The sequence below is a fragment of the Schistocerca nitens genome, chromosome 2 (assembly GCF_023898315.1).
Source record: "Schistocerca nitens isolate TAMUIC-IGC-003100 chromosome 2, iqSchNite1.1, whole genome shotgun sequence".
NCBI classification, from domain to species: Eukaryota; Metazoa; Arthropoda; class Insecta; order Orthoptera; family Acrididae; genus Schistocerca; species Schistocerca nitens.
The window spans coordinates 834,548,756-834,571,987 of record NC_064615.1 but is presented as its reverse complement, the minus strand read 5'-3'; the positions used below and the strand labels follow the sequence as shown (position 1 = coordinate 834,571,987).

Genomic DNA, 23,232 nt, shown 5'->3' with positions numbered 1-23,232 from the left:
ACCAGACCATCGTTCCCCCTTTTACTATATTTTCCCTCCTCTGCTACCATGATGTGTTAAATTCTACCTACCCACAGAATCATCTAACTCCAGAATGTTTACATGTTCCATCGTCCTTCCAGAAGACTTTTAGTGTCTTCTCCCCAATGCAAAATTTACATAGCACACTCTTTACAGTATCAACACCTATTGTTAATCAATATCTAAGTGGCTAACCATCACTTTACACTACTAAAACAACAGCTGCTGCAAAGTGCCTCTCAAAAAGTAACCACCATGTGCCCGAAGTTGCTGCTACATATATATCATTATAACTATGCCAAAAAATATTTTAATTAGTTTACAATGATGACATATAAAATTATTGAATCACAATGTTCCACACAGCAGAAATCATAAACATAATTTACATAATTTGTTTATCAAATACACACTTTGTCTTCCAAAAGTTACTTTATGAGTATTTTAGCAGTCAATATTACAAACTCTTAATTTTAAACATTTAAACAATTTAAACATTATAATAACTTCACTTGTCACAATTCCTATTATTGTCACAAATTACTCCATTCCAGTTTGTACTAAAGATTAAAAATGTGACAGTCATTTACATTACAAACAATTAGACACATTGTTTTACAAAGACTGAGGCAAGACTGTATTTAATGGATCTGAACTGTATCAAACTGTTTATTACATTGCTGTACAAATGCTGCATTTCTACACTATCTTTAAAGAAGGCAAGCTCCTGTCTACTAGAAAGCACTAATTACAGCACAGGTACATTACTGAATTAACCATGCAGTAAATTAATGCATGTGGCAGAATGATAGAGTGGTAAAAAGTTAACAATTGTGATGGAAAGAATCAACATCTGCATAATTAAACATTAATGAAAAGTGTTAGGGAAAGATGCTAGGAAGCAAGATTTATGTTTGGTACATAAAATATGTACAGTCAAAGGTGTAAAACTGTAGAAAGACAAGCAATATTAAAATACAAGATGCAAAGTGAAATAGAGAATGGTCTGTGGATGTTGCTGCATGCATTGACAAGTTCGCATAGCCACCAGGAGTCACTTTCCTTCCTGTAGTCATACTTAACTACTGTTGTCTTGCAATCAAATGCAGATGTGCCACATACATCCAGTTGTATGGCATAACGTGTATACAATGCTTAATATGTGTTACTTATGTAACTAATTTTTTATCGTATGTTCACTTCTAATTGTTTTATATTCTATTGATCTTACATATTTATGACAGAGTACAAGTAAGAATTTTCTGTTCTACCATAATTTGCAATTGAGACAAATATAGCTTGGATTGAACAGTTAGGTCACATATCTGCATCTTGATAATGTCAAGTTTCATATAAAACATTTATAATGCTTATGTGTTGTTGTTCAGGGCAGTCTGAGGAACCTAAGTTCTAGAATTTTCACCAAAATGATAATTATGGTCAATATCTTCCGCTTTCAAGTACAGTGCAGAGGTAAGCACAGCTGTCCAAATGACACTGCATGTTTGCATACACTGATTATGACTCATTACTACAGTAATGAGCGTTTTATAAGTATGTTTTGTGTTTCTCCCTTCTTGTTTAATCCAAATTATTTTGCATAATAATAACAGTCTGTGGTAACAGTCTGTGGTTAGTTTTTTTTCTTTTTTCTGTCCATTAAGAGATCTTAAGATGACTGAGATCAGCTGAAACAGGTCATCAGGATTGTTGTTATTACTACAATCAAGACATTAAAATGGTTTATAATTTTTGAAACATTTTGTGTCTCAGAAATAGGATTGAAATAATTTATTTTCACAAAAGTATCCACTGTTTTGAAAATCCATAGCAGCTTGAAATTTTATGGCTCTACGGTGTTTGGAATGGAAAGAGAGAGGTTGTGGGAATTTGATATGTGAGTTAGTTCATAAGGCATTCATACATGGTTCACCAGCAGGAGTGCTGGCTATGAATACCATTACAGTGTTTCTTTTGTATTTGTATATTATCTCCCAAAATGACAGCCTTTTCTTTATGCTACTATAATTATTTTCTTAATATCATTTTAAATTCAGCTGATTGAAGTTACATCTTCTGTAAGTAGACATGAGACATGAATTACTACACTGGTTATAAACTACCCCAGCTCTATTTTACTGTTACACAGACACTGAAGACGGGGGGGGGGGGGTTCACACTGGTTGCTTAAGATAACAGAGGTCAGACCTGAACTACCAAGTTGACCTGCCGCCCTCCTTAAATAATTGTACTTAGCTGTTACTGAATGCTTGGTGCACTCTGTTTTACTTTGTGTTGAGCTTTTCTTTTTGACGTCTTGAAAGGGGGTAATGGGCAAACCTTTGAACACGACAGATTTGGAGTATGACCCTCACAACACCAGAAGGGTTTGATGATCCTTATGACTGTTATGTCGCTTTAGCCACTGCAGGGGCACAACACAAGGGTGTAAGCTACGAGCCCAACAAAAGGAAAGTGGGGCTTGTTCCTCAGGTAGTCTAAGATCTAATTTGTTTACACACATGATCGAATACAACAATGTAAAGTCCACACTCTAATTCAAATTGGTATTTGAGTAATTTTGGAAATACTGTTCGAATTCAGTTGGAAGAAAAGATGGCATTGCAGTAGATGTAGTTAATTTTTTGCTAATAGAGAACTAATTATTAGATAGATATAATTCTTTGCTTTTTGCACAGGCACTAGGTGTGACCAAGAAAGAAGACATTATGCTGATGAAGGAATTCTTCTTGCCCTACACGTTCTGTCCAATTGATGGCATTGCAGTAGATATAGTTAATTTTTTGCTAATAGAGAACTAAAAGATGGCATTGCAGTAGATGTAGTTAATTTTTTGCTAATAGAGAACTAATTATTAGATAGATATAATTCTTTGCTTTTTTCACAGGCACTAGGTGTGACCAAGAAAGAAGACATTATGCTGATGAAGGAATTCTTCTTGCCATACACTTTCTGTCCAATATGTAATGAGCTTAAAGCAGATGAAAAAAAAAGTGAGGAGGTTACTTCTGAGAAAATTGACAGTATGTACAGGTCAGTTTTCACTTAGTGTGTTTCTTCTTATGTTTGCTATTGCTTACACTGGGCTTCTCTTTCCCTCCCTCCCCCCTCCCTCTGTCTCTCTTAAAAATATACATAAATAGTTTTTGTGACATATTTAAATGCCAAAGTGATACCAGTTATGTTCAACTTCTTTCGTACTGCTTTACTGTTAGGTGTTCTGCAGACTTCTAAATAATATTTGTGTGTTGTTTTCAAGCTGACCACTAACTCTTTATTTGTGAACTACAAAATGACAGTAAAACACTGGGCAATAGAAAAGTTCATATGTTATAGGTGGCTCTTCAAAAAATTATTGCTACAGCTCTACAACAGGAATGTACTATATGTACCTGAGTGTCAGATAACACTGATTATAAGACAACCCACTTTTTCTTCAGGAGGCTCCTTGGGAAAATTATTTTTTAACTTATTCTGATTAATCAAAATTACAAAAACGAAGACTATGTAGATATGTTCATAGATGAAACAAGACTGCTTGCAACTCAATGTGTCCTCTATATAGTGAGTAGCAATAAAAGTAAGACCTTGTAGATATATTCATAGATGAAACAACACTGGAAGAAACTCACTCGATAAAATTTTTGGTTATTATGTGTGACAATAAGCTCCAATGGAGACAATCTATAGACAACATCTGCTGTAAATTAGGCACTGTAACATTTATGATGAAACGGCTTGCCCATTATGCTGACAATCAGCTTATTTGTACAGTGTACCAAGTGCTTATTGAACCATGTTTACAGTTTGAAATTACTGTTTGGGGTAACTCCAGCAGCAATAACACAAAAATAATTTTTGTATTGCAAAAAAATTGGCCACTAGTGCTGTCTTGAATAATAAAGAAAGTGACTCATCCACAGCTGCATTCCATTAGCTAAAAAAATCAATATTTTGCTAGATGTACATATACAGAACAATAATTTCATAAATCAGATGCAGTGCATTGCTAGAAAAAAAATGCAGATGTTCATTCATGTGATAAGAAATAAAGACCATCTGAGAAATATACCATTGTTTATTTTTTTTAGTTAAAATATAAGTAAATAACTTTAAGCCTAAATATTAATTGAGAGGAAAATATATGCAATGTTTCCATAATTATTGCCAATTTGATGTTTTATATTGTAACACATAAGCTAAATATTTAAAGATATTGGATTAAGTTGAGATGTACAAGTATACACCCTGTACATGATGTAATGACATGGGACCAAATAAAAATCAGTTTATCATTTCCTGTTCACTTTTGCTTGCCACTACTGTATCATCAATTCATTGTTGTGTGCTAATTTTCTGTCCTTGATAAACAGTAACAGTCGTCATATATGCTAAACCCTTACCAAAATTACAGTAATTTATAGCACTGCATCTAAACTTTGAAATATGACCTCACTAGCCGCAACCTGTGGGGTTACATTGGGGAGGGGGCTGGAAAACGCATTTTGAGACAATGGGAGAAGCTGCCAGAATACATGTCTCTCACTGCTCACAACTCACTCGTTTACTTAAGGGAAAAAACTAATCTCTACACTAAACTTAATGCATTCATTTGATAGTTAACTTTCACATATGACATTTTAGTCATATTGTCCATACCATGGGAACAGTGGTCACATTAACTGGCCCGCAGGAATAGTGTTTTTCTTTTTTCAGAATGAAAGGTAGCCTCTCTGTTTATTCAGGGTGTAGGCTGTGTCCATTCCAAAGTCCATCCAAATCCACTCATCCACTTCATTGTTGAGAAGTAACAAACATACTAACTCCATGAAGAAAGAAAATAAGCAATTTCTAGTTTGGTGCAGCACAAATTTTATAATATTTGTATGTGCAACATCATCTGCCCTCACATTTGTACCTGTTAGCAGCAGATATTCTCACATCTACATAGATACTTCACAAGCCACCGAATGGTGTGTGGTGGAGGGTAACCTGTACCACTGCTTGTCATTTCCTTTCCTGCTCCACCTGCACTGTCTATATGCTTCTGTATGGGCCTCAATTTCTGATATCTTTTCTTCATGGTCTTTATTTGCAATATATTTTGGCAGAAGTAGAATCATTCAGTAGTCATCTTCAAATACCGTTCCTCTAGATTTCCTCAATACTGTTTATTGAAAAGAATGTCACCTTCCTTCCAGGGATTTTCATTTGAGTTCCCGAAGCATCCCTATAACACTTATGTGTTGTTTGAACCTGCCAGTAACAAATCTAGCCTCTGAATTGCTTCGATGTCTTCCTTCAATCCGGTCTGGTACAGATCCCAAAATCTCGAGCAGTAATCAAGAATAGTCACATCAGCATCCTATATGTGGTCTCCCTTACAGGGGAACCACTCTTTCCTAAAATTCTCCCAATAAACTGAAGTTGACCATAAACTGAAGTTGACCATTCACCTTTCCTGCCTCAGTTCTCACATGCTAATTCCATCTCAAATCACTTTGCAGCATTATGGCCAGATATGTAAACTATATGACTGTGTCAAGCAGGACACAAGTAATACTATATCCGAACATTACATGTCTGATCCTCCTCCTCTTCCATATTAACTTAAATTTTTCCACATTTAGGGCTAGCTGCCATTCATCACACAACTGGAAATTTTGCATAAGTCATCTAGTATCTTCCTACAGCTTCAACACCTTACTGCACACCACAGCATCATCAACAAACAACTACAGATTGCTGCCCATCTTGTCCGCTAAACCATTTAGTCTGTGTATGTGTGGATGGATATGTGTGTGTGTGCGAGTGTATACCCGTCCTTTTTTCCCCCTAAGGTAAGTCTTTCCACTCCCGGGATTGGAATGACTCCTTACCCTCTCCCTTAAAACCCACATCCTTTCGTCTTTCCCTCTCCTTCCCTCTTTCCTGATGAGGCAACAGTTTGTTGCGAAAGCTTGAATTTTGTGTGTATGTTTGTGTTTGTTTGTGTGTCTGTCGACCCGCCAGCACTTTCATTTGGTAAGTCACATCATCTTTGTTTTTAGATAAACCATTTATCTACATAGAGAACAACAGTGGCCCTATCACACTGACAATACCCTTGTCTGTGATGAACATCAGTGTCAAGGACAACATACTGGATTCTATTATTTAAGAAGTCTTTGAGCTGCTCACATATCCGTGAACCTAAACCATATGCTCGTAACTTCGTTAACAGCCTGCAGTGGGAGACCATATCAAATGCATTCCGGAAATCTAGAAATATGGAATTTACCTGTTGCCCTTCATGCATAGTTCTCAGTATACCATGTGATAAGAGGGCAGTCTGAGTTTTGCATGAGTGATGCTTTTTAAAACCATTCTGACTCATGGACATAAGCTTCTCAGTCTCAAGGAAGTTTATTATATTTGAACTGAGAATACGTTCAAGTATTCTGCAGCATGCAAAAGCTAAGGATATTCATCTGTAATTTTGTAGGTCTGTTCCTTTACCCTCCTTATATGCTGAAGTCACCTGTGCTTTTTTCCAGTTGCCTGGATCTTTGTGCTGTCAATGCCGTAGAGTACTCATCTTCAACTGCCACACCAGACTGATCAAGAAGGGACTGAACGGAACACTTAGACCCACTTAGCAATTTTACGTAAGACCAGAATTTTCTCAGGTTCCCTGCCAGATCCTCTGCTAAAATGTGACAGTGATACTTGTATGCTTTATGCATATATCTTTTCACAGACGCATGAATCTCTCTAACCTTTGCTGATGGTCATCATTTGTGCACTCCTTTTTGAACTGAGAGTGCAACAGCCTCTGCTTCCTCAAAATCCACCCAATTTGGTTTTTAAACCATTGTGGGTCTTTTCCATCCTTTATCCACTTACTAGGCACATAACTCTCCAGACTATGATTTCCAATAACTTACACTTTGTCCATAAATTCTCCACAACCTATAATGGATTATACCGTAAATGATGAAAGTATGTGAATGCAGCTTGCCGCTAACTTGGTGTAATGTCTCTCACACATAAACCTGTACAGTAAAGTAAGGGCCTCCTGTTTTATCTTTTGGGCTGATCCGTGATAAGACATGCAAACAATTACACTAATGGAGGATTCTGCGTATTTTCTCTAATTTCATTCGCTCTCTCTCTCTCTGTCCTTTATCTATATACAGTTTTAAATATAATATTTCATTACGTGCTGGTGGAGCCCTTCGTCTTAATATTCAGCAGCTGGCTTGCTGTAAAAGATCTTTATATATATTATTATTGTTAAGCGCTGCATTCAGTTGGGAAAATCGGTCGTTTGAACAATTCGTTCATTTTACGACAGATTTAGAATTTCAGATGTGTCCGAAGCCTTTTTGGACGATTTTATAAAATCTCGGTGATTGCAGGCTCTCTTCGTCACAACTGAAACTTCCCCACTAATTACAGGGCCAAGACAATCATCAATGATTCAGACAGAGAACTCATTCGTCATTCACTCTAGAATAAAAGGGTCACAAACCTTATTTCTGAGGAAAATTGTATATTCAATCCATTTCCATTACATGTTCCGTTTTCTGTTGATTCCAAGTCTTACTTAATTTGCGTTTACAGTTTTTCTCTCTCTTCAAATAACCCGCTAGTGGCACAAACGTTAATAGCTCGCTTTATCGAGAAAAAGAGCAAATATGTCTCTTTTAGCAACCCGACAATCTTCCAACAGATACTTCCGAAGCTGTCCTAGTTATCCCTCTCTAACAACCATGGAGAATACATATATGTATCTCTGTTCTTCCAAAGAATAAACGTACTAGAAAAATACCTTGGCGTCGACGAGCTGTCGGCGCATATATTACTAGAAAATCCGCTCAGATACTTTCCAAAAGTGAATAAATGTGGATGATTTGATTGATAATTATTAATTATTGCGTGGTAGAGGGTAATTTTCCATGGGGAGATTACAAACCATATCACTGGAACTAAGTGAGGACAGTTCACTGTGTAACTGAGATGCTAATAACTGCTTATCTGCTCTATCTAGCTGAAACATTCTGCTAACTTTCTTGACTGATTTATTAAGTTTCGTAACCATAGTTGCTGTAAGGACATTGTGATCACTAAACCCATTTTGTATACCGACATTGTCGACAAGGTCCATTCTATTTGTAGCTACAAAGTCTGGTTTCATCTACATCTGTTATATGTGTCCAGATGTCTTCACTGCCACACTCAACTTTGACCTCAGTAGAGACAATATTTTTGGCAACTGCAATGAACACTCCTCCTCCTGTGGCCTCTAATCTGCCTTTCTGATACACGTTCCAGGACTCGCTAAAATCTCAGAGCTTTCCACTTCAGGTTTCAGCCCGTTCCCAATGCCAAGAATAATTTGAGTGTGAGAACTGTCCAGGAGGGCTGTAAATTCGGAAACTTTATTATGAATACCTAGACAATTTACTGATAAAGTTGTGACATTTAAAGTGTCTTTATTCTGAACACCATTTGAGTACCCTTGCTGGATATCGACTGGCAAGTGTTCATCAGAGAACCTCAAACTACTGCCTAGCCTAAAAAACCCTCATGTGCCCTCCACAAGTACTCGTCTACCTGAGTTGCTGCTTTCTTTATGTAGTGCATACCTGACTTATCAAGGGAGGTCCTACAAATCCCCACACGATAACACACATCTAGAAATCTGCAGCCAAGATTGTCACAGAGTCAATGAAGCCTTTGGTTGAGCCCATTCAATTGACTCCAAACCAAGGGACCCCAATAAACTCTGGGAACAACGCTACAAATTGCGAGCTCTGCTCATACCCCATGCTCGAGGCCAGCCGTCTTCACTACCTCTGCCAGCCTCCTGTAAGATCTGAGGATCACCTCAGAATCTATGTGACAGGTGTCATTGGTGCCAACATGAGCCACAGCTTGCAGACGACTGCACCCTGCATGCTCAATAACCATTGGCAAAGCCGCCTCCGAATTTCGAATGAGGCCCCCTGCAGACATACTGAATGCACATTGACTTTCTTTCCAGCCCTGAATGCTATCTGCCCAATGGGCTCCATAAAATGTTTAACATTTTAGCTCTCAATAACAAGTAAACCCCTCTCTCTGTGTGCCTGCTCACACCCTCTCAAGGAGTGTCCACATGTCCACTTACAGAGTGAGTGGGCAAGGCCATCCACATTGGCCTTCCGCCTTGAGTGATGTGAATAGGTTACCACCTGCCACTCTCTCTCCTGTGAGGGTGGATCCACCAAGTCAGGTGCACTAGGAGGTGCATTGGAAACAGAGCCCATGAGCAAAACAAGTGACACCTGAGGTGGCCCATGCGACACATCAGATTCTCCATCACCGCTACACCCCAAGGCAGCAGCTTGAAGGTGACTGACTGTAGCCAAAAGCAGATTCAGTTGTTCACGAACTGCAGCCAGGTCCTCCTGCGTCTGCATACAACATGCACACATCCTGGTCATCCTAGCAAGACTGACTAAAGAACTGGACTATAAAAGTAGATAACTGTAGATATGTGACTTGCTACCCTCTTGATGTGTCACTGATGGGCACTGATACAGTAATGAGCTATGTAGCTGGGTGTTCACTGAGCAACTACTTCACTACAGACTGAATAAATTTAGACTTACAAAAACACGAGATTAACCCTCTTAAACAGAAACAGGGTCTACCCATTCGGGAACTTTCTTAAGCAGGGAAACCTTGGAAAACCTCTTAAGCCTAGACCCCCAGCTTATGGTACATAGAAGATAGGAAAGCCTATAGAAGGAAAAAAAATAATTGTGGAAATAGATCTCTAAAGGAAAGATAGGGATCGATTTATATAACGCTTTGGAGAAGAGTGATTTGTGCCTCTAGCAAAAAAAAAAAACATTTTACAATAAATAACGTAAGTTTTCGTTTTACAATCTTGTTCCTAGGACAATCTCTTGCGGTGCTAAAACTCCCCCGGGTCTTGCATGTCCCCGACGTCCACATTTGTAGTCGGTCTTCTACGCGGCCCACTTTGTAGTCGGTCTTCTACGCGGACCACTTTGCAGTCGGTCTTCTACGCGGCCCCCAATGGGAAGAGTAGAAGGAACAGGGATACCCGATTTCACATGCAACATTCATTCCGAAAGAATTAGCAATGACCAAAGGGGAAACTCTTCCTGTAATAGAACTGGTTAGGTTGCACCGTCCAAGATTCTCCTTTTTGAAAGCAAAATCCTTATGGCTTCATGCATCCTTTTTCTTACGATGTACTTCAAGGAATTTCACCATTAACTAATGCTGTTGCCAAAACATCCTCATATTTATTTTAGTTTGAATACTCTTTCGGACTTTGCATCCCCACTTGTGCTTATAAGTCCGAAAATTCTGACACATTTCTGTCAGTGATTTGTTCTTCGTAATTTAAAGGATTCATGCAACTTACAGTAGATTTTGGATTCAAATCATCGAATAATGGAAAGTGTGGTTCATTTTATACAAAGACATAATCCCTTATTTCCTTGAAAGTCATATAATTTATCTATACTCAAAAACTTTTTATCCTAAATACACATATTTCTCCAATTGATTGTTGTAATGTAAAAGTTATTAGCATTGAGGAATGCGGATTCACTTCTTTCATTTATTCTCTGATTCATACGGCGTTCACACATGCACATCTATGGAAATGGATTTTTTTTTTTTTTCAAACAAAAATTCCAAACGAACACGACCCATTAAATAACTACTAATTCTATGAATATTCCTTTCTTTAAACATTCAATAATAAATTAAAAACTCTTAACTTCTAATTATAACACCTTTTCTTTTTAAAGTTCAACATGAATCAGTTTACCCTCGCGTTTGGTGCGAGTCTCTTACAAAGCATATCTGTGTCGTCTATATCGATTCTAACTCTCGCGCCGACGTCAACTGTTTTGCGCGGGAAATTATCTTTGCGGCGTTAACCGTCACTCATGATTCACTACCTCAACACATCCCTTCACATGTTTACACATCTAAGCGTGCACTTGCAATTATATATGAACCTTCACTCGGAACCTCTTTTGATTATTCAGTGTCATTTGCGGGAAACATTTCATTGTTCTTGAAGGTCAGTTAGATCCTTTATAAATCTTGATGACATTAGCAATGCTAAAGTTCCATGTCCACCCAAACACAGGTGAAGCCTATCTCCACTATCTTCTTTGCAACACTCGATAGTAATAGTTAGTCACTATTTCTATAGTCTATGTCACTGATTAATTATTTCAATTTAAAGTTTTCTAACACTACACACACAGTTTATTGTTATGTTTTTTACGAGCGTTCATCTCTGTCACTCGCAACACCATTCCTCCCTATCTTCTAATCTTCATTAAATTTTTTTAAGTCGTTATGGGAAAATAACCCTTTTATTTTGTTCGATCCCGGGTATGCTAACAGATAAGCCCCAGGATTCAGAATTTGTCGGATAATGTATGGGCCAGTATACAGTAACTCCCATTTCTTTATACTCTTCTTTATTAAGGATGATTTTGTATGTCTTTTAACTAGTACCTTCTCTCCGACATGGTATGTCTGTACCCTCTTGATTAATTTGTCATATCATTGTTTTCTCTGATCAGCCTTTCTTGTCATATTTATGATGGCTTGTCTTATTTTTTCTTCCCAAGGCATCTCAGTTTCCTGAGTTTTGGGCATATGGTCAGTCCAGAAGTTTTCCTCTTTAGCTTCGAACATCAATTCGTGAGGTGTATATCCAGTTGAGGAGTGGGGCATGTTATTGTATATCTGCTTAAATTCTTCCACATAATTTGCCCACGCAGTCTGCTTATTATGGCAATACGTCCTCATAAATCGATTGAACTCTCTAAAAATTCTCTCAACCAAATTGCCTTGTGGGTGGTAAAATGATGTTAGTATGTGTTTCACACCGACTTGAGACAAAGTCTGTTTCCATCAGAGTCCCGTGAATATCTTGGCATTGTCTGTTATGATCGCTTTAGGGGTACCAACATGTGGAAGATAATCCCTTATCAATCTTAATACAATTACTTTGGCTGTAGCCACCTTTATCGGGTATAGCTTTACGTATTTCGTACACACATCGAGAAATGCAAACACATATCTAACACCATCTCTTGAAGTAGGTAACGGTCCACACAGATCGCACGAAATTAATTCTTTTGGTTCTTGGACTAATATAGAGCATAATGGGTGCTTACTCCCTTTTGAATCCGGCTTTGTTTTTTGACATATTATGCATTTCTTTAAAACTTCATGCACTCGGCGCTTTATGTTGGGAAAATAACAGTACCCACTTATCTTGTCTGCACATTTTGTCGCACCGAAATGTCCCCAGGTTAAATGAGTGAACCATACAAGTTTCTCTATTTGTGCCTCAGGTATACAAACACACCAACGGACTTTGCTTGGCCTTCCACAGTGGAAAAATAATACGCCATTTACCAGCTTGTAATAACTTGCCATCTGATCCGAAGGTTGCTGTTGTAACCTTTGAATGACACTTCCCCATTGAGCATCTCTTTTCTGTAACTGTGCCATATGCGCACACAAATTGACGTAGTACGTCTTAAATGGATTTTCCTGCAGCAGCAATACAGGGAATTCTGAGTTATTATTTACTTCAATCTCTTTGGTTAAACCCTGTGGTGACCTTGATAGAGTGTCAGCAATAATGTTTTGCTGCCCTGAGACATGCACGATCTTAAATTGGTATTGTTGCAGAGCGAGAGTCCATCTAGCCAGTCTGGGGTGTAACAGTTTACACGTTTGTAAAAACGTTAATGATTGATGATCGCAATATACGATAGTCTTTGACCCACATAGATAATAATGAAATTTTTTAAAACCCCAGACGACCGCAAGAGCCTCTAATTCTGTCGTCGTGTAAGTTCGTTCACAGTTGGACAACACACGACTTGCAAACGCAATAGGACAGAAGGTGAGTTGTCCATTTATCTTGCGTACTTGGAAAAGGCACGCTCCAAGACCCACATTCGACGAATCTGTTGACAAGTAAAATTCTTCTTGCATGTCCGGATGGTACAAAAGCGGTGCATTTACTAATTGCTTCTTTATCTCCTCGAATGCTTCTTGACACTCTAATGTCCAGAGCCAGGGCACATCCTTCTTCAGCAAACTATTTAGAGCTGCTGCATTCATGGCCTGATTTGTTATAAATCTTCTAAAAAATGAGGCAAGACCCATAAACCCTTTTAATTGCCTCCTATTTCTGGGTGTTGGAAACTTACTAATCGCAATTAGCTTCTCCTTGGTTGATAAAATTCCCTTTGCGTCAATTATATGCCCCAGAAACTTGATTCTTTTACTGCAAAATGGGATTTCTGTAGGTTAGCAGTTATTCCCATGGTTTTGAACACGTCCAACACCCGGCTCAGTAAGGTAATATGCTCCTCCCAAGTCTTCGATGCAATAAGCAAATCATCAACAAACACTGTTATCCTGGTTCTTAGTTCTGGGCCTAGTGCATAATCTAGAGCTGCTATAAAGATTCCAGCACTAATGTTGAGTCCGAAAGGAACTACAGTAAATTGGTAACTTCTTCCGGAATAAATGAAAGCCGTATATTTCCTTGATGACTCATCCAGCTTGACTTGCCAATAAGAACTCCGCAAATCAATGCTTGTCAAATATTGGACATCCTGTAACCGTTATATACGTTCGTCTATGTTTTCCGGATGTGTCCTCACTGGAATTATGATTTTATTTATTTCTCTGGCGTCGAGTGCCAGTCTCACAGTCCCATTTGCTTTTGGCACGACCAACAATGGGGAGCAGTATGGGCTTGTAGAGGGTTCAATCAAACCCCATTTCAACATGCGATCTATTTCTTTTTGAACTTGAGCCTTTAACCTCCAGGGAACAGGATAGAAAGTTCTACAATACGTTTCGTGCGGCTTAACGTAGAGATGGCATATGTATCCCTTAATAACTCCTGGCCTTTCATCAAACACGTTTTTACACGCTAATAATAATTCTTTTAGCTGCTTCTTCTGATCTTCAGTAATGCAGTCGGATTCATTTAACTTCTCATACACTAATTGACCGAAATCTCCTTTGACTTGGAACTCACTAATCACATGCTGTTTAGAATTTTGAGCCGTCCTGATTACTTGCACACTGATCCAACAATTATATTTTCTCGTAAGGCTTTCTTTTTTCAACAACTCCAACTCAATTTCTTGTTTATTAACATTCAACCGAATTTTTCCTGTTTTAAAATCTATTCTGCATCCGTATTGACGTAGACTGTCGACTCCGATAATGCAATCTACCACCAAATTTTTCACAACAAGGAATGTGCTTAATATTGCTACATTTCTGACTTCTACACTAAGTAGTGACTGCACTTTTACATTAGCCGATCTAGCCCCAACGGCGCCTATTATTCTGCAATTTTGAACTGGAAAAATTGGTACTCGTCTTATATTTCTGATCTTGTTGAATAGTGCCTCCAAAATAACATTTGTGGTTGCAGCTGTGTCTAAAACCGCCACTATAGGTACAGTCTCCAAAATGACTTGCACTTCGGCTACTGCCACCTGTTCCTTATCCTCATCCTGTGGTTCTAAGTCCTCGGTCAGTTCATCTGCCAGTAATCGTCCATCATTATACGTTAGCGTGGGTACACATATCCTGTTGCCCCTCAACCAATTGTTGACCGCTCCTCCGGGGCACGAGTGGGTCCTTACAAGTTTGTTGGATTTTGATTTGCCTGGTGGTTGACATCATCCGTCACTTCGGTAATTACCAGTTGATTCGTAGATGTCCGTCCCCACTGATGTTGGTTATTTGAGTTCATTCCCCCCGGTTGATTCCACTTTCTATTACTGTTATTATTCCAGGCTTGAGGTCTGAAATTCCTTTCGTTCCCCCACACGGGATTGTACCTTTTCCCATTCCTGTTGTTCCTTGGATAGCCCCTCGCAAGACTATTGCTGGTATTACTATTGAGATTTTGAGGGGTTTCTCCACTATTTAACGATCTCTGTTCATTCCCTTGCCTACCGTTTGGCGGAGGTTCTATCTCCCTATATTGGAATCTGTTATTACGGGCTTTCTGGTTGTTCTCTTCAATAATATCTATATGGTCTAATGTCGTGAGGAACGACTCCAAGTCTTTATCATTGCCGTAAATCAATTGATTCCGGATGCTGATTGGTAGTCTTGCCTTAAGTATGTTTATTATGTCTGGCAAGGGCATAGGTCTGTCCCAGTATCTAGTTTTATTTATATATTTTTCAAAATACTTCCTAAGGCTTCCTTTTGAAAAGGAGAAAGGCTCTGGGTAGAGCACCTCCTGCCTTAGGCGTTCCTGTACCCCTTCTGACCAGAACTTTGCTAAAAACGCCTTCTCAAAATCGTCATATGTCGAGCAAACAGAAGTCATGTCCGAGGCCCAAATCGCCCCCGAACCTTGTATATATCCTGTAACGAAACTGATCTTCTGCCACTCCGACCAATTTCTGGGTAGCACTCCTCTGAAACCTCGAATAAAAACAATTGGATGGACCCCCCTTTTGTCAGTGTTAAAAATCTGGAATTGCCGATGCTTTATCATTTTTTCTTCGGCATTGCAAAGGCTTTCGTAATCTCCGTTAGGTAAGACTTCATGCAAACAACTAGCTCGAGGCAATTTAATGTTTGAGTTACTTACACAAGTCGGTATCGCGTGTGAATGTGCAGTAACTGGCTCTATAGTCGCTGCCAACTTCTGCTGCAGGCCTGTATTCATTTGTTCTGGTTGTGAAACGCGTATCGACTCTTCTATCGTTTGTTTCCAATGCTCGAAATCAGCACCTAACTGCTGTCGCACTTCCTCAAGTCCTTTCGCAAACAAATTCTCTTCCTGTTTGCCAGATAGACTCTGGAATGCTGCCTTAACATTTTGCTCAACGTTTTCACACATTAGCCTTTTGTTTTCTAATGTGATTTCGGATAATTTACCCGTTAATACATTAATTTGGTGGTCTATAACATCTTGACGCTCTGTCAGATGTTCAACACTTTCCTTTAGGTTAGTCTGAGTACGTGCCAATTCAGGAAGTTGCGCAATTGCACATGACATGGCATCTTGCTTTTGTACTAATTGCGGAACCATTTCCACCTGTTCCCATACGGTATCTATCTTAATAGCCACATACTCCTTCATTTCTACACATACGCGGTGAGTAGATTCCTCACATTGAGCTTTCACCAATTCTATTTGTGCAGTTAATTTTCGTTCCGTCTCTTCGGCCTGATCTTTAAGTTCCTTTGTCTTCGCCTCTATCCGCTGCTCTAATTCGGAAAAACTGTCTCGTAACTGCTGCTTAATCTCAGTTTTCAAATTTTCCTGCCCTTCCGTAACTGAGGCTAATTTCGCGTTAATGTCGGTTTTCAGATTTTCCTGCCCTTCAGTAACTGAGGCTAATTTTGTATTCATATTATTCATGCTCTCGGTTATCATCTGCATCTGTCTCATGATCATGACCAATGGATCTAACCCATGTTGCGTACTTGCCGTTACATCTCCAGCCGTGTCTACAGGGCGTTCTATTGCGCTATCTGTAGCGATTGGTTCTACAACACTTCTTACTACATCATTATTATCAGTGCTAATAGCTGAAGGCTGTTGCGTGCTGCTCTGCTCTGCTTGACTCATCTTAAACATTGCCCTAGTTAAAACCATATAAATGTTCTACTGTCAATATAGATATCTCCCTTCACACAAGAGTACTTCTGTGGCTAGTTTCTTACTGTACTTATACAGATAAATGCAACTGGGGCAGGTCAATCAAACTACATCTAGCATGAACACAATTAATCAATGTTCAAATATCCAATAATTCTAAACAGAAAAGCGTATACTTCATCTATACTAGCAAGCTTTAGTAATAAAATTATAGATCTGGCCATTTCTCTGCGCCCAGCGTGATGTCTTGTGTTTTATTTGTAGATCCACTTAATTTGACTGCGAGTATTTCCTCTCTTTTCCAAGCATCAGTTAAGTTGGCTCGTCGTAGTTCACACAAAACAGAGAACAAAATTATTTTAACAACGTCAAAAAACGTGTCCTGTCATGGATTGGCCATTATAATGGATTATACTGTAAATGATGAAAGTATGTGAATGCAGCTTGCCGCTAACTTGGTGTAATGTCTCTCACACATAAACCTGTACAGTAAAGTAAGGGCCTCCTGTTTTATCTTTTGGGCTGACCCGTGATAAGACATGCAAACAATTATACTAATGGAGGATTCTGCATATTTTCTCTAATTTCATTCGCTCTCTCTCTCTCTCTGTCCTTTACCTATATAAAGTTTTAAATATAATATTTCATTACGTGAACTCAGCCCAATAGAATCTCTGGTGGAGCCCTTCGTCTTAATATTCAGCGGCTGGCTTGCTGTAAAAGATCTTTATATATATTATTATTGTTAAGCGCTGCATTCAGTTGGGAAAATCGATCGTTTGAACAATTCGTTCATTTTACGACAGATTTAGAATTTCAGATGTGTCCGAAGCCTTTTTGGACCATTTTATAAAATCTCGGTGATTGCAGGCTCTCTTCGTCACAACTGAAACTTCCCCACTAATTACAGGGCCAAGACAATCATCAATGATTCAGACAGAGAACTCATTCGTCATTCACTCTAGAATAAAAGGGTCACAAACCTTATTTCTGAGGAAAATTGTATATTCAATCCATTTCCATTACATGTTCCGTTTTCTGTTGATTCCAAGTCTTACTTAATTTGCGTTTACAGTTTTTCTCTCTCTTCAAATAACCCGCTAGTGGCACAAACGTTAATAGCTCGCTTTATCGAGAAAAAGAGCAAATATGTCTCTTTTAGCAACCCGACAATCTTCCAACAGATACTTCCGAAGCTGTCCTAGTTATCCCTCTCTAACAACCATGGAGAATACATATATGTATCTCTGTTCTTCCAAAGAATAAACGTACTAGAAAAATACCTTGGCGTCGACGAGCTGTCGGCGCATATATTACTAGAAAATCCGCTCAGATACTTTCCAAAAGTGAATAAATGTGGATGATTTGATTGATAATTATTAATTATTGCGTGGTAGAGGGTAATTTTCCATGGGGAGATTACAAACCATATCACTGGAACTAAGTGAGGACAGTTCACTGTGTAACTGAGATGCTAATAACTGCTTATCTGCTCTATCTAGCTGAAACATTCTGCTAACTTTCTTGACTGATTTATTAAGTTTCGTAACCATAGTTGCTGTAAGGACATTGTGATCACTAAACCCATTTTGTATACCGACATTGTCGACAAGGTCCATTCTATTTGTAGCTACAAAGTCTGGTTTCATCTACATCTGTTATATGTGTCCAGATGTCTTCACTGCCACACTCAACTTTGACCTCAGTAGAGACAATATTTTTGGCAACTGCAATGAACACTCCTCCTCCTGTGGCCTCTAATCTGCCTTTCTGATACACGTTCCAGGACTCGCTAAAATCTCAGAGCTTTCCACTTCAGGTTTCAGCCCGTTCCCAATGCCAAGAATAATTTGAGTGTGAGAACTGTCCAGGAGGGCTGTAAATTCGGAAACTTTATTATGAATACCTAGACAATTTACTGATAAAGTTGTGACATTTAAAGTGTCTTTATTCTGAACACCATTTGAGTACCCTTGCTGCATATCGACTGGCAAGTGTTCATCAGAGAACCTCAAACTACTGCCTAGCCTAAAAAACCCTCATGTGCCCTCCACAAGTACTCGTCTACCTGAGTTGCTGCTTTCTTTATGTAGTGCATACCTGACTTATCAAGGGAGGTCCTACAAATCCCCACACGATAACACACATCTAGAAATCTGCAGCCAAGATTGTCACAGAGTCAATCAAGCCTTTGGTTGAGCCCATTCAATTGACTCCAAACCAAGGGACCCCAATAAACTCTGGGAACAACGCTACAAATTGCGAGCTCTGCTCATACCCCATGCTCGAGGCCAGCCGTCTTCACTACCTCTGCCAGCCTCCTGTAAGATCTGAGGATCACCTCAGAATCTATGTGACAGGTGTCATTGGTGCCAACATGAGCCACAGCTTGCAGACGACTGCACCCTGCATGCTCAATAACCATTGGCAAAGCCGCCTCCGAATTTCGAATGAGGCCCCCTGCAGACATACTGAATGCACATTGACTTTCTTTCCAGCCCTGAATGCTATCTGCCCAATGGGCTCCATAAAATGTTTAACATTTTAGCTCTCAATAACAAGTAAACCCCTCTCTCTGTGTGCCTGCTCACACCCTCTCAAGGAGTGTCCACATGTCCACTTACAGAGTGAGTGGGCAAGGCCATCCACATTGGCCTTCCGCCTTGAGTGATGTGAATAGGTTACCACCTGCCACTCTCTCTCCTGTGAGGGTGGATCCACCAAGTCAGGTGCACTAGGAGGTGCATTGGAAACAGAGCCCATGAGCAAAACAAGTGACACCTGAGGTGGCCCATGCGACACATCAGATTCTCCATCACCGCTACACCCCAAGGCAGCAGCTTGAAGGTGACTGACTGTAGCCAAAAGCAGATTCAGTTGTTCGCGAACTGCAGCCAGGTCCTCCTGCGTCTGCATACAACATGCACACATCCTGGTCATCCTAGCAAGACTGACTAAAGAACTGGACTATAAAAGTAGATAACTGTAGATATGTGACTTGCTACCCTCTTGATGTGTCACTGATGGGCACTGATACAGTAATGAGCTATGTAGCTGGGTGTTCACTGAGCAACTACTTCACTACAGACTGAATAAATTTAGACTTACAAAAACACGAGGTTAACCCTCTTAAACAGAAAAACATGTACAAAATTTGATAGATATACTATGATGAAAACACAGTAAAAGATAAACAATTTGCTGCTCTCTAGTTGTAAATCAGCTGAGAGCTGGAGCTGACTGACTTTTTCACTAAACAAATGGATGGTTGTTTTTAAAACAAAACAAATGAGTAACTGTTTTGCTATGGACTGAATGAATTTACACTTACAAATATCTGAGATTAAACCTCTTAAACAGAAATACACACATGAAATTTAATAAAAATACTACAACAAAAACACAGGAAAAGATACTTAACTTGCTGCTCTGTAGTTGTAAATCAGCTGAGAGCTGCAGCCTGCTGGCATATCATAATTAAATCCAGCCTCACTAGAAGCTTATTACATTTTATGTGCAAAGGCATAATGTCTCTTTGTCATACAGCATTTATATACTTAAATGGCTCCACTATTGTGAACAAGGTTGGCTCAAGTGATTTTGCCCCTATGTGTGGAATTTTTATGTGCTCCTGCGCCCTCCTTATACATCCCTTCCTACCCACCTCCCCGGCCTTCCCCCTCTTTCCATTTTCAGATGTACCAGCAGTCAACATTTTTCACAATGATATTTATCCATGACATCTTGTTTTCACATACCACATTTACTCCACATATCCCTGTGATGTGAATATGTCTTCAGTACCAGAGCACCAGTCAGTGGAACAGAAGTGACATGTTTATTGTGTAATATGCTTTCAGTTATAACTAAAAATTTAATTATGCAACCAAAATTAAGGTATGTCACATACAGAGGATGTAACTAAAATCTGTTTAACTTTTCTCATTCCCTGAGCAGGCAGGAGCAGGCAGTGCAAGACCTGTAGGAACCAGGACACCTGAATACTATGTTGTTGTTGGTATCTGCTTACAAAGTGAAAGGTCACAGGATAGTGAGTGGCTCACATATAAATGCTGTATTTGTTGTAAAAAAGTGTACAAAGCACCAGTGTCTATTTAGTGTGTCCACAGTGCTTAAAAGAAAAATGGTTATGGTTGAATATCGAGAAGATATGCTTTCCAGTATGCTGCAACCATGATTTATGGCTCAAAACAAGTAGTTTTCAAAGCAGTTTCGTTAATTGTAGCGAAAAGTAATACTTATATGCTAAATAAAGCTCTTGGAATTCAAACAGTGTGAAATACAGCAAAACTGGATAAACAGGTCATGCATTTTAGTTGATTCAGCTCCAAAATAATGACTGACATTTTTTTCTATATTATCTCAAGTATTAATACCACAAGTTGATTATGCCTACAACACCTAGAAGAAAAGGGAATGAGGAAAAACTTAAAAAGAAGTTACAGACAAAGCATACAAATTTAATTTAGAGGCTGGTGAGAAGAAGAGCAAGGCAAATGTAGTATTAATGGCAGATCCAAAGGTGAGGGAGTGATGGGGGAAGGATGTTGTACATCTTTCCACATTGAAACATGTCTGGTTTTTAAGGACTATGACTTGTAGTAGGCTGTGTATATTTAACTTTTTTTAAATTTTTTTTATTTTATTTTTTTATTTTTTATTTTTTTTACAAAGTGTTTTTCTCAGCGAAACCCATACAGTTATTTAAGGAATTATTAGGCCATCATATGCCGATATTTATCTTGATTTCTTGATTGTGAAGTTTTTGCTTCTGTAAGGACTTTCAAGCTGACTTAGGTACATTTCAAGTGTTGGGTATGTGCATAGTAGAAATAAAGTCGCCAACACTGCCAGGTGCAGTTGTTACTATTTTGAAAGATGCAACCGACATTACTAACTCCAGCACTTCCTTTGCCATTTGTTTCACAATACTGTAGACTATTTCTAGTAAGACACTAGATATTATGAATGATTTCTATTTACAACTTATTCTCACATTTCTTCATTTATCTAAACCCTTCACTGTCTTGTTTCCTTCCTCCTTTTGGAACCACATTAAAATTTACGATTTTACCACCCTCAAAAACCTGCCACCTTGGGCAGTGGTACAGTTTACCCCCCCCCCCCCCAACTCCTCCCCTCCTCCTCCATACCCCTCTAGAGCTGGCCCTGGTTGTGAATCTTCAAGTGCCTCAGGAACTGTAAGGTACGCCTAGTCCGCAGCAGCTAAAATTCAATGGGCTTGTGTGGATGTATGAATTAAATACTTTTGAGTATTGTATCAGCCTTGTATTCATTACATTGAATTGTATTATGTAGAACATATCAAACAATAAAAGCATCTTCACAAATATGATACAGTTTAGAAGTCACAGAGTAAATAGCTTTTTCTAAGCATAATTATTGTTCCACACTTCACAGTATGTTCTTCAAATCAATAAATATATTGTACTGCACACTTTTAAAAGTAGTCTGTGTGTTAATTCAAGGAATAAGCTAATTTCATTCCAAATTTCTTCCAGATCCATCCAGTCATTTCAGTGTGAAGGGGTAATAAACATACTCACACACAAACTTTCACATTTATAATATATATTGGATTTACATTTTCTCCACTCCTTATAAACAATTTTTTGCTGTATGTTTATACATGCCAGCTGTCTGTAGGTGCTGCAGTAGTGAAGCTGCAAAAAAGAAAAAAAAACTGTGGAAGTTTTGTGATTCACAGTCTTGGACTCTGGTTCAGTCCACAGAAAAATCCAAGATGTCAGGTGGCAGGAAGTTCAAAAGTGCAAGTGGACATTGGTGGGACATTTCAAAAATGCAGGATGGTGGGATCTAGCCCAGATGTGCTGTGTACACCCTCTGTCTTTCCCTCTTCATACCCCTCCCCTTCTGCAGCAAGTCTCGGCGTAGTATTTAAATGAGGTATTGAGTTACTCAAATTACGTATGAAATTACATAAGATTGGAATTGTGCAGGAAGATATGCATTATTTATGCAAAAATTTACATAACCTTCATTTCAGTAGGCTTCAGAATAAAAGATATTTGTGTAAAATAGGTTAGTTTCAAACATATTTGCATTTGAATTCTGTAGATATGTGTACTCTGTATTTATCAGTGTAGTATTAAAATTACTATTTGCATAAATCAGTGTTATGTTCAAAGACATTTGCGTCTGTATTGCCATCAGTGTGTATTAAAATAAGGCAATCAATTACTTAAAAATGGTGCCAATTCCAAAAATATGCAGTGCTTCTGACGAAATTTCATAAGCTTCCATTGAATTGGCCACGTGTCTGAAGTTAGTTATGTTGAGTGGCTTCATTTTCAGAGACATTTACCTCTGAATTTTGCACGCACATGCACACGCACAGGCACACACACACACACACACACACACACACACACACACACACACACACACACAGTGAGTGAGAGAGAGAGAGTTCATAACGTTTCATC

At 38.7% G+C, this 23,232-nt stretch overlaps 1 protein-coding gene across 1 annotated transcript in view; it reads left to right on the top strand.

Moving 5' to 3' along the window:
• LOC126235373 (dynein regulatory complex protein 1) overlaps window positions 1–23,232 on the top strand; it is a 444,155-nt gene that overhangs the window by 325,913 nt on the left and 95,010 nt on the right. The window contains exons 10-11 of the mRNA XM_049944096.1: window positions 2,930–3,075; window positions 20,702–20,725. Of these exons, the coding sequence (XP_049800053.1) occupies window positions 2,930–3,075; window positions 20,702–20,725 (170 nt within the window). The remainder of the gene's footprint in view (window positions 1–2,929; window positions 3,076–20,701; window positions 20,726–23,232) is intronic.